The following is a 13,274-nucleotide window of genomic DNA, read 5'->3' on the forward strand; positions in this document are numbered from 1 at the left end:
GGGAGACTCCCGATTTTATAACCTTTCTCCCGCCCTCCCGATTTGTCATTCATATCTCCCGCTTTTTGGTTCTGTTTCTCTTGAAGTTTTTAATGCCGTAAATTTATAGTATTAATATGTTTGTACCATTATTCCGTACAAGCGTTTAGTAACTACGGTTCGTACCATAACGTGTGGTTATTTTAATAGCCTCAATGCCCACAATTGTCGGCTAAAACTCTTGGTTAAGCGTAGAAAGAAACGTAGTTATTTACGATAATTATGGGAGCTGTTTTGGTACACGTTCGTCATTGGTGTTTGTTAGCCAACCAGAAAAAGGTTTCATTTGTTTTCCAAGATGGCGTGTGTTGTCAACATTGAAAACTGTGTTTTCGGTGGTGGTGGTTTGAAATAAAGACGGACTGAATTAATGAGTTTATGATACCACTGTTTACATTCGTGCCCAAATTCGCTTCGGTTTGTAAGCCGGCTATGTGTGAATTGTTAGTTTGTGCCCGAACAAATTCGCCTTTGTTCGCGTCTGTGCTCACAGACGAAGTGTAGAGTTAGCAATATAGTCTTTGAATTTATTCAACGGTGTATTCATAAATATATTATTTTGTGAAGCAGTTGCGTGATGAGTATTTTTGTTTAGTTGTAGGTCTACTCCGCAATAGGGATTTAATATAAATGGCGCTAAGTAAGCCTACAGTGAAGTATCTTGCTGTGTACAAGAAGACATTCAGTTACGAATTTCCGTGCATATTGCAATCGAGGAAAGGTGAACATGCTGCATTTTGTAAAGTGGTAAATTTATATAAAATATTGATAATGACATAGGACTTATTTAGGCATAGTAAATATCAAGAAACTTAAAGATGTTGATTGAAAACTGGGGAAAAAAATTTAACAATCTAGAATTAACGCGTGTTAAAGATGAGTACATTTTAAATTTGTTTTTATATGGTGTGCACGTACTATGCCCTCTTTTTGTGGCCCTGTCCACCCTATAATTTGTAAATGGGAAAATCTTTCTCTTTTGAACTCTCCACAGTAGGCACGTGCAGACAATTCTTAAAAATAGCAACTAGCCCAATAAAAATATTACAATTTCAACCAGCTGTTTTTTATAATTTTTACTTAGAAATATGCTTAAAAGCACTATTTTGCATCTTCAAAACAAAATTTTTCCGGGGGAAAGCCCCCGGACCCCCCGCTTTATTAGAGGAACAAGTATTTACTCCACTAAAAAACCTCCCTCTTTTGGTCTGGCCAAAGTTGGCAGGTATGGAATGTATAAACCATGCTTTTGATAGGTTCACTGCCTACAGATTGAGGTTATATCTATTCCCTCTATATAGAGTAAAGAAATAGCTTATGTACACACATTTAAGTAACATTTATAGAAATATTATAATTATATACTTTTTTTAAAACATCCATGGTAATGTATAGTGTAAAAGGTACTCTACTTACCTGCTTATTTCATGTCAAAAAATATGTACACACTAATTCATTGCACATTCCCAAAACCAACTTATTTAAATATGGCGGCTGTTATGTTTTTATTACATAACATTACTATACACTTCATACAGCTTCTCTCGTACACTCAGTAATACCTCTCGCCATCACTCTGCTACTTACACATACTACCAACCTTCCCAAGCCTATCTCATATTTTCCTACACCTCATCTCCCTTTCTTTATAAAACAACAAACAAAATTTATTTCATCTCTACACTACCTCTCTGTATAATTAAAAGCTAAAAGTACCCTGTACTATGTCTCACTTCACAAGTCCAATCTTTTTGGTTGTAAGATTCTGCGGCCACTTCTTGTCCTGAGGCCCTTCTTCTGTGTTTGATTGTTTCCCAGAAATCCTAGGAATGGTGCACCTTGTGGGGACTGGCTGTCTAGCTCTAGGAATCTTCGCAGTGGTGGAGCTTCTGCGGGCTGACTGGCTTGCTGCGCCTTCTCTGAACTCTGCATCTGCTCGCTTGTCTTCCCATCCGCTGTATGTAGTGGTTGCGACGTATCTCTCATATCCCTTATGCTCTGTCCCGATACCTTTATGAGCGGTCTTCTATTTCTCTGAATGGTGCTGGAGTTGCTAACCACTTGGTAAGATCTAGTATACAAGGTCAAGCCCTAGATTGTGCCATACCGCTTCATGTCTGGTATCCACACTTGTATACCTTGCTGCAGCGGTTCCAGCTCTTTAGCTCCATGTCGCTTATCAAAGTTCCTCTTGCTGTGCTCCTTTAGATGACCATCCCGCACCTGAATTGCTCGCAGCTTTTGCTGGTCCCATTGTAGTGTTAGACTAGTTGAAAACACCGGTAGGGTGGTCCTCAGCTTCCTGCCGAACAACAGCTCCGCTGGCGAAAATCCATTCTCCAGTGGTGAGGCTCTATATGCAAGTAATCCCAGATTGGGATCCTTTGACTTGGACAGGATCTTCTTTGCCACTGCTACGGCACTCTCCGCCTCTCCGTTGGATTGGGTGAATTGTGGGCTGGATGTGAGATGCATGAAACCATATTCCTTGGCGAACCGTTGAAACTCTACTGATGTAAATTGCGTACCACCATCACTGCGCACTGTCTCGGGAATGCCATGCCGTGCAAAAATGTTTTGTGACCTTGCAACCACCGCCTCTGGCATCATCTGGTCCAGGCGTACGATTTCCATACATCTTGAATAGTAGTCTTGCACCACTAAATACCGTACGCCGTGCATTTCCATAATGTTCATTCCCACTAATGACCACGGTCGCTCTGGTAATGGTGTCAGCAAGAGGGGTTCAGCCCTCTGCTGTCGCTGCTGTATACATTGGGTGCACCTCTCAACGAGCCTTTGAATGTTGTGGGATATGCCAGGCCACCATACCGCCTCTTTAGTTCACCGTCTGCATTTAGCAATACCCATGTGTCCCTCATGGATTCTGTCTAACATGTTAGATCGCAAGACTTCGGGTATAAATATTCTTGGGCCATATATGATCAGTCCGCTCTGATATGTGAGTTGAGCCCTGTGGGCCCAAAATGCTTAATTCTTATTGGTAAACCCCTGAAGAATATCCATTTTTAGAGTCTGACATTCTACATCCTTGTCTTGTGCTGCCTTTATTTCTTGTAGCCGCGCATCTGAGAAGGGAGTTTCCCGCAGAATGCTTTCCACACAAATAGTTCTTCTTCTATGACTTCCTGTCTGGTAGTTGGTGGCTGTGTACTCGGTGCCCTGGACAGCGCATCCGGCACAAAGAACTCTCTCCCACTCATGTGCACGATAGTGTACGTAAAACACATGAGATGAATTCGCATTCGCTGCAGTCGTGCCGTGAGTTCCGCAATTGGTTTACTCGACAGTAGGGTGACCAGTGGATTATGATCCGTCACAACAGTTATATGGGTCCCTAATATGTATACTCGGAACTTCTCGCAAGTCCACGTTATTGCTAGCGCCTCTTTTTCTATCTGGGCATAGCGCTTCTCGACATTGCTCAGGCTTCTTGAGGCATAAGCGACTGGCTTCCACACTCTTTTTTGGAGCTGTTCCAACATGCCTCCCAACCCATATGACGAGGCATCTGCTGAGAGTCTTGTCTCTGCCGTTCGAGAATAAAGTGCCAGTAGCGGTTGCTGTGCTATTTCCTGTTTTAGCTTCTGCATTGCCTCCTGCTGTGGAGCACCCCATGTCCACGCGATGTCCTGATGTAACAGCATCCTCAGCGGTTCCGTCTTGTCCGCTAGTTGGGGGATGAATTTCATTAAATAATTCACCATGCTGAGAAATCGCCTGAGTTCTGTAGTGTTTGTCGGATCCGGCATGTTGGTTATTGCCTTAGTTTTATCCAGATCGGGTTGCACTGTTCCTTTGCTTATTATGTGCCCCAGAAACTTCACTGCCTTCTCTTTGAACCTGCACTTTTCTTTGTTGAGGGTCACCCCTGTCTGCCTCAACTTCTCTAGCACCGCCTCCAGTCTTTGCTGCCCCACGCCAGTATATAATCTGCTTGGTTCACCACGCCTGGCAGTTCCCCCACAATCTGCTGCATTCGTCTCTGGTATGTTCTGGCCCTGAGTTGATCCCAAATGGTAACCTGTTAAAGTGGTATCTTCCGAACGGCATGATAAATGTGGTGAGTGGTGCACTCTCCTGAGTGAGTGGTATTTGCCAGAACCCTCGGGACGCATCTAACACAGTGAACCACTGAGCATTCTGAAGCTGGGCCAACGACTCCTCCACTGACGGCAGCTGGAATCTCTCTCTACGTACATACTTGTTTAGCTCCGTGTAATCTACACAGATTCTTATAGACCCATCTCTCTTTGGTACCACCACTATCGGCGCACACCACGGTGTTGGGTCCTGTACTGGTGAAATCACTTTTCTTTCACCATTGCATCCAGCACTCCTTTTACTTTCTCCCTAAGGGGCAGTGCTACGCGTCTGGGAGCTGCGACTGCAAATGGAGTGGCATTTTCTTGTAGGGTGATGTGATACTCTTGGCCTAATCTGCCCAGACCTTGGAAAACCCTTGGGAATCTATCCATGTACTTACTAGCTGCACTATTTACTTCTGCCGCTTCCTGAACCTCCTGCCGAACTTTCACTATACTCAATGCTCGGATTGCAGGGCGACCCAACAACGGCATGTGCTGTTCTTTGACTGCATAGATTTCATGGCTGATCTGTTGCTCTCCTAGCGACAACTTCACCCTTTCTGTGCCCTCAATCTGAATTGGATTTTTACCTACGCCAAATAATTTTTTGCTTGTGTCGCGTAGAGAGAGTCATAATCTGTCACTCAACACTCAATGCTTTACCAATGACTGTCACATCAGCCCCAGTGTCTATTTTAAATGTGATTGTGACCCCTTGCAACTGTAGCTGCACGTACCATGGACTTGAGCACACTTCCAAAGCCACTTCTCCCAAATAATAAGAATGTTCCTCTTCTTCCTTCTCCAGGTCCTGGACCCAGATGTGCTTGCTTTTACAACTTCTCCCATAATGGCCTACTTTCCCACATTTGAAACATGTCTCATTCTTGGCTGGACAGCTGGACCACTGATGTATTGGGGCCCTACCACACTTGGAGCACCTGCTCACACTGCCGGCCAGCCCTCCACTACCGCTACTGTTCTGACTCTTTTGTTGTTTCCCATCGTCTTTGGAAAATGCCCCCTGCTCACCTTTAGGTTTCCTGTAGCTGGTAAGAGGTGTCCGAGCATTTTGCACGGCCTCTACACTGGCCATGTTCTCCCACACGAACTGATTCTGTCTGCCGAATTCGTTTCACATCTCGGATAGCTTGTCGTCAGCCACCCCAATGACCAACACCGTGGTTATCAGCTTCTCTTTAAGTGTTTGTAACTCAAATGTTTCCGCTGATTTGAACACGTCGTTAATAAAAATGTCTGCGAGTTCACCCTGTTTCTGGTGTCTCTTGAAAAAAATTTCTCGTTCATAGACAATATTTTTTTTTATTGTGAAAAAGTCAGCGTACCTTTGTTTTACCGTGGTGTATTTGCCTTGTTGCTCTTTCGTTAGGGCGAAGGATACAAGCAAATTGTCCGCCTCGGGGCCCATGCAATATAGCAACATATTGACTTGATTGTCTTCTGGTTTCTTGTCTAGTTCTTATGCCACGCGAAACCTCTCGAATCGCTTTATCCATTTGTCCTATTCCGTTGGCCGACGAAAATCAAAGTTTTCCGGGGTACTTATCTGGAACTATGCCATTGTTATTATCGCCGTCACGACAACCTCAAACCGCCGGGCGCGAAACACAACAACACGGCGCTGACAACACTGAACACTGTCCCTCCTCCACGCTTTCCGCGAACTCCTGACGCCTTACTTATGCTCTCTTAATCCCACTTCTGACACCATGTTGTGTCTTTATTACATAACATTACGATACACTTCATACAGCTTCTCTCGTACACTCAGTAATACCTCTCACCATCACTCTGCTACTTACACACACTACCAACCTTCCCAAGCCTATCTCATATTTCCCTACATCACAGCAGTTGTAGAGAATACAAAGAGACCTTGTGGACTTTGCAAAAAGCACTACATAGCCAGATATTAATTTTTTTTCTTCTGGCTATAGTAATAGAAATTATTTTGTGGACATTGTTTAAAGCATTGACATTTACATGCTTATAATAAAAGCTTTCTGAGACAATACATATCAGAGGAATATGCTTTTCTAAAATAAATTAAATATTAAAAAATTATTTTACTTTTGAAAACAATTAATATACTCCTGGAACTGCAGTGAGGGGCAGCCATGGTAATGATCTTTTTACATATTGAAATTTTTTAAATTATAGTTTAAAAATACTTTGCAGGATGAAAGTTAACTGAAACACAAAACATTATCATATACAATTTAAAAATATAGGTAACAATACACTTAATCCATATGTATAACATCACAATATCCACGGGACACTGTTTTAGCCACTTTCGTGAGAATGCCCGTATAAAATATAACAATGTGACAGAAGCAATTAAATGTCAGTTGGGAAAATGGATCTCTAGGGAATATCTTACAGAGATTTACTCTAAATAGTTTGTGAGGTTTCTGTTTTCAAACAGAACTGTAATTATCTTAGAAAAAGACAAATCCAAATAAAAAATAATAATTTTTAGTTAATGTTACTTAATTGTCCCACAAAGCTTTTTCAGTGTCACAAAGGCAACCTAAACAATCATTCATATGATTTTACAGCATTTTAAATGTAGCTAACCTAACATATCCGTCCACACTGTTTCACATAGTTTTAATGATGCAAAATTAACTATCCACACTATTTTACATTATTTTTAATGTAGCGAACCCGACCTAACCAACCATTCACTTGATTTTACAATCTTTTTGATGTAGCTAACCTAACCTAACCTAACCTAACTTAACCAACAATAAAAACTGTAAATTACAGGGATACTCCTCAAACTATCACAAAACTGTTTTACATAATGATTAGAAATGTTTGGAAGTACGAGACTGTGGACTGGTGAGGTAAGCGGCCAACCACTGTTGAGCCTAGCTCCGGCGAGGAGAGTGAACTGTGGACTAGACCGATTGAAGTGATTAACGAACAGACGTTTCTGGAGTGCTAGTGTGGACAGACATTGAGTGTGGCAATTAAATGAGAACAGAATATATTAGTTGTAAATAAAACTGTATAAAAACTTACTTATTGGGCTATCCTTTTGAACCTGTTTTCCCCACTTGTAACAATAACTAACACAACTGCTACCACTGATTTCGCATTACCATAGCATCCTGCCATGGAACAGAGCCAACACCACTGAAATACTCTCTGAATTCATCTCAAACACCTGCTGCCTCTCTACTGTGGTGATTTCCACCCTGTTGGCTGAGGCCTTGCAGTACTTGCAGGAACTCGTCGATTTCAAATGTGTCTTCAGCAACACGTGATTTCAAATTAAAGACACTAGAATGATGAATACATAAAAAAATTATCAATTGTTAAATATTTCATTTGTACCAGATAAAAAGCAAAGATTGAAAACAAAAAAAAATTGTTTTGGCATATAAAAACAATAAAATAATTAAGAGAATTTTACATACTGTTCAACTCCCTCCAAAACTCATGTGTTTGTGAAAAACATAATGGCTGATACCCTGTTGCAACAAACAAATCTCTAACTGCCAACTGCAGAATAAATATTCAAATGTAACACTGTGCCCCCACTTCCCCTACATCTACCTGCAAGGTAGGAAGAACAAGCTACTTGATAAATGCAGGGGTCGAAAATGGTCACTTAACTCACTTACAGTCACTTATTTTTCATCAATCACTTTTTTTGTCACTTTTTTTTTAAACAGTCACTTAATTTACTTTTTTTTCGATATTGGTGCCCAAAATTTGCATTTCCGTTTATGAAAGTGACATTAATTAAATGCTTGAATTTGTGGTTTTGACTGTAATCAAGGTATTTGCCGTTTGCCATAACACGGATGGTGTCTAGATCGTTTTTTACATGCGTAAAAGCGTAAACAACTGAAGTCGAACTATCCGTTAATCGATTTGCCCTACAGTATCGATCGGCTGACGTGATGGCGGTAGCCTACAAGTCACGTAGTTTCGGTTCCATATCACGTTCGTGCAACTTCGGATTTCTTTCAAAAATTGAAATTAAAAAAATTGAGGGGTTAGGTTAGGTTAGGTTAGGTCAGGTCAGGTCAGTCACAACATGCTTGAACTTCTGATTTAGCGGCTGAAGTGGCGTTAATACCAAAACGCAAAACTTCGGAAATCTTCGGAAATTCTTGCAGGGAACCGAAACTATGTGAGTTGTAGGCTTCCCACGTGATGGCAGATAACCTATGTTCGTGCCAGTGTGCTCTGTAGTTAGTCTGATTACTGTATTAATTTAGTTTTGTCCTTATGGGCCTTGGCTAGCGATATTACTTGTGTCATGATATACTATTATTTGAGATAAACAAGTAACCGGGAAATAATATTGTAATGTTTTGATGTTGTGGTGAAGATGGGGAAGTGTCGTTTTCGTAGCGAGTGGCTAGAGAGGCGCGATGATAATGGAAAAATCATTAACGAGTGGGCAAAAAAACCTAACGATACTGATGATTTTTGTGCAGTTTGCTGTGTCACAATCAAAATATCAACCAAAGGGTATCAAGCGCTATCTCAGCATGCTACTTGCGAGCGACATAAGAGTGAATGTCGGAATAACTTGGCTCCTAGTCAGCTAAAATTCACGGTCGTTCGACCTTCATGTTCAGCTTCCACATCAAGTGAAGTGTCCTCAGAAAACCATGTTAAATGTCTTTACAGTGTACGAGATCGTGCAACAAGTGCAGAACTGAAATGGGTAATGAAATGTATTATTTCAAATTATCAGCATCATCTTGTGGAGGAATAGCTGACGTTTTTAAAAGTATGTTTGGTGAGGGTGTGCCTGAGGACTTCAGCCTGAGCAGCACTAAATTTAGGTATCTACTAACAGATGCATTAAGCCCATATTTTCGCAATGTTATTTTGAAAGACATGGATGGTGCATACTATTCAGTATGCTACGACAAAACAACAAACCACACAGGTAGAAAGGAACTGCAAATTGCTATCAGGTACTGGTCTAACACGAAGCTACAGATTATCACTCACCATCTTGAAACCTTTTTTATTGGATCAGCTACAGGCGAAATACTAGTTGAGAAAATTAATTCTGCACTAGACAATGCTGGATTACCTCGTCAGAAGATATTAATGTTAGGGAGTGATTGCCCTAATGTCAACAAGAAAGTTGCTCGTATTATATGTGAAGAGTTGGTTTCTATTCGCAAGGCACCCCTTGTTAATATTGGCACATGCAGCATCCACACACTTCACAATGCATTTCTCAGTGGACTTGATAAACTTGGAGAAGATGTAGCTGATTTGGTAATGGCTGTCCATGATTTTTTTGATGGTTGGCCTTCAAGATGTGAGGACTACTTACAAATACAAGATGACCTATCTGTTCCAAAACATAGTTTCATCAAGCATGTTCCGTCAAGGTGGCTTACCTTAGAAGGAGCTGCATCACGATTGATCGAACAATGGGAAGCTCTCAAAAAATACTTCCTAAGTTATGTCCCCAAGAAGAGAAATAGCCTAGGCAAGAGCAACAACTACAAGAGAATATTGAGTTTACTAAAGAAGCCTACTATAAAGGCTGAACTTCTTTTCGTGTGCAGCAGTGCCAGAGTATTCACACGCTTCACTGGTGCATTCCAGAAGGAAGAACCAATGATACATGTTATGCATGATGAACTAGAAACTCTTGCTAAGATTTTGCTTGGAAAGGTTTGCAAACCAGAACTCATACAAACTGTTGGTGTAAGTGAAGATTTACTAAAAACAGAGAACCTACATCCTGCCCAGAAAATCCATGTTGAGAAAGAGATTTTGACAGAAATTTCAAAGGTAAGTTCTAGATTTAGTTGTTTAAGATTTAAATCTTCAAATTGTACTTTCAGGGTGGCCACTTGACCTGGAAATTTTTTTCCCCTGTAAGGAACAGTAGGGGATTTTTTTTTTTTAACAACCTGGAATCATTTTTGTTTTTGTAATATATTTCTTATAGTAGCCTACCATTTTTAACTTTGGTTCCAACGTGTAAACAATGTACTAAATTATGCACAGATCATTGCAGTAAGTGCAATAAACCATTTTGCAATTGTCTAGAATAGAGGCATTTTCAAAAATGTTAAAAAAATTAGAAAATGTATTAATTAAATAGTATTCACCTCCTTTAATAATACTGTAAAAGATTTTTTTTTAAAATTGAAAAACATTTACCCCTATTATCAATCTCTTTCCCCCCCCCCTTCCCAAAAAAAATATCTATAATATTTTAAAAAAGGAGATCCCTAAAAAAACAAAACTAGCAAGCAGGAGGTGTGATTAACTTACCTCGAAATGTTATTGATGATAGGGGTGAAAAAAATTCTAATTTGAAAATCATTTTAGGTTATTAATGATAAAGGTTGTTACTATTGAGTGCACCCTATTTTCAAATTTTAATTTGACATTTTTTTAAGTATTTCACAAGAGACCCTATTCTAGACAATTAGCAACAATTTTAACACCTGGTAAATTTGTTTTAGAATTTGCTTTTGCAGTTAGGATATATAAGTATATATAGTGGGCACCCTAACTCGTGGTTCGAAATACATTTACAAATCATAAAGGGTATATGTTACAGGTGGATGAAAGGTTTCAGCTGGAGTTTTTGGCTGGAGTGAAAAACCATTATGTTGAAGCTGTTACTCATGTTATCAGAAAGTCACCCCTAATATTGAAACCACTTCTGAAGAATTGCCGTTGCCTCCAGCCAGAAGAAAGGGTTTTACACCGCAGTTGTCGAGACATTGTTGCTCTAGCAAAGGGTCTGCCCATTGTAATTGATGAAAGTATTCTGTTAGATGAATGGAAACTACTCCAGTGTGAAAAGGAAAGTGTGTGTGGTGGCCGTATAGATGACTACTGGGCTCTGTTTTTTGTTTTGAAGAACAGTATTGGTGATGATAAATACCCAAACGTTGCTAAAGTTGTAAAATCCGTTTTGGCTCTTTCACACGGAAATGCTGACTTAGAGCGAGGGTTTTCTTTGTCCTCCCACATCTTAACTCAAGACAAAGCTTCCATGTCGGAAAGAACACTCAATGCAGCAATGACTGTCAAGAGTGCAATAATGAAGATGTACCACAGCAAGCCTGATTTGGTTCCCATTACAAGAGAGCTATTAGCAATGGCTCGTGTAGCTCATAGCAGCTACCTTTCACACTTGCAAAATGAGAAGGCTTTAAAAGAAGAAGCAGCTCGGAAGAAGTTGGAAACAGATGAAAAGAAATTAGTGGAAGCAGAGAGAATACAAAAACTGAAAGATGAGAGAAAGATAATAGCTGGTGCTGAGAACAAATTGAAGATTTTGCAAAGTGAAGAGCAGCAAAAAAGAAAGACTGCAGATGCACTTTTTGGAGGAGGCAAATAAGAGATTAAAGAGGGCTGTAGAAAAGAAAGATATGCAGGAAATTGGATTGGCCCAAGCCATGTTGGAAGGTGTTTACAGAGTCAGAAAAGAAGCTGCAGAGAAGAAGCTTGAGGTTGATACTGTACAACACTCAGTGGAGAAAAGGAAATCTAAAATTATTTCTGACTATTTTTCAAAATACTCAAAAAATTAGATGTTTTGTCTTGATGGAGTGTTCTGACATAAGTTTGCTGATGTTGAAATGTTCTTAAATTGGACTGGATACAGTTTTTTAGTAGGCCTATGGTGTCTTCTTAATTAATATAATTCTTAGTTCATTTTAAAAGACAATATAAAAATGTTAATCTTGACAGAATTTTCATGGAAACCACTTTTAAGTCACAGTTTACACAGTTGACTTCTCTTTCACCATCTTAGGTAGGTATGTGAATAATTTGTTTCTTTTAATTTTTTGCTACTGGTGCATAATTTGTAACTTGTGTGTTTTTAAATAGTTAATAGAATAACTGTCAGTATTTTATTAGATCCATACACAACCTAACATTTTATTTTACTACAATCAGAATTTTTTATAACATTTATTTCAGTTATATTTCAGGTCACCTTTTTAGTCACTTATTTTCCTGGAGATCACTTTTTCTATCACAAAGGTCACTTTTCTCACTTTTTTCCAGTGAATAAAGCACTTTGAGGCCTGTAAATGCATATCAGCGCTAATGAAATTGTGCAGGGATAAACTTTTTGATCACCTCATCAAGTCAGAAAAAAATAAACCAACAAGTCGGATTGCAGCCATCCAGATAGCTCACACCAAGAGCGCATCAATGATTTCTGTCATTGAATTAGGAAAGTACTGGGAGGTAAAATCATGTCAATCTAAAGATTTGTACTTAATCACAAAACAGGATGAGCTGGCAGCATGTGAAGGCAAGTGCAAGTTTGAATGCAAGGACTGTAATATCTGTGTGCACATGTTCACTTGCACTTGCAATGGTAACATGATTAATTTAAACATTTGCAAACATATTCATGCCTGTGCACAATTTACCCACACAAAATCAAAAGAGACAAGACACAACTATCAAATAAACACTTCTGCAGTTATTCATGCAGTTCATGCCAGCACTTCTGTAGCAAAGTCTTCAAATGACAGCTGCAATAAAATAAAACATAAATGTGAATTATTGATGGCATATCTAGACACTGAAACCACCACGAAAATTGACAAATGGTTAGGAAACTGTCTTAGCATAATCAAAGAGAAGCTGCCCACAGAAAACTTAAGACCACAATGTCAAGAACCAAGCAAAAAGAGGGTGCAGAAACAAAACAGGCTGTACTCTACTAAAAAGAGAAAAATTTAATCAAATCAGCAAATGAGCACAATAGTGCGAGAAAACTTGATGTCTGGCTTAGGTACTGTAGAAATGGAAAACATCCACACAGGCTTTGATCATACATATGTTTAACTAACTTTTTGCAAGACTTCAGTGCTAAATTTTTAAGGGTACTGAATAGTATTTAGTCAAGTATGTCACATTTGTGACATACATATTTTACATGTTACATTGCAAAGTCTAATTTCATATAACCTCTTGAAATTATGATAGATGCATATCAGCACCATGTTAAAAAGTTCAATATTTTTTATTTTTACTGTAACTTTATTTTTTACAGTTTATATTTAAAGAAGCCTGCTTTAAAAAATACAAAAAATTACCTTTAAAATATATTTACCTATTCATAAT

At 39.3% G+C, this 13,274-nt stretch overlaps 1 protein-coding gene across 1 annotated transcript; it reads left to right on the forward strand.

Annotated features, from left to right (window-relative positions):
- Positions 1 to 5,834: 5,834 nt before the first annotated feature.
- On the forward strand, positions 5,835 to 12,993 carry LOC134527657 (uncharacterized). Its single transcript, XM_063360527.1, has 2 exons — positions 5,835 to 9,956; positions 10,738 to 12,993. Exons 1-2 carry the CDS (start codon positions 8,814 to 8,816, stop codon positions 11,524 to 11,526), a joined length of 1,932 nt encoding a protein of 643 aa, XP_063216597.1. The 5' UTR covers positions 5,835 to 8,813; the 3' UTR covers positions 11,527 to 12,993.
- Positions 12,994 to 13,274: the final 281 nt, after the last annotated feature.

The sequence above is a fragment of the Bacillus rossius genome, chromosome 1 (genome assembly GCF_032445375.1).
Source record: "Bacillus rossius redtenbacheri isolate Brsri chromosome 1, Brsri_v3, whole genome shotgun sequence".
Classification (NCBI taxonomy): Eukaryota; Metazoa; Arthropoda; class Insecta; order Phasmatodea; family Bacillidae; genus Bacillus; species Bacillus rossius.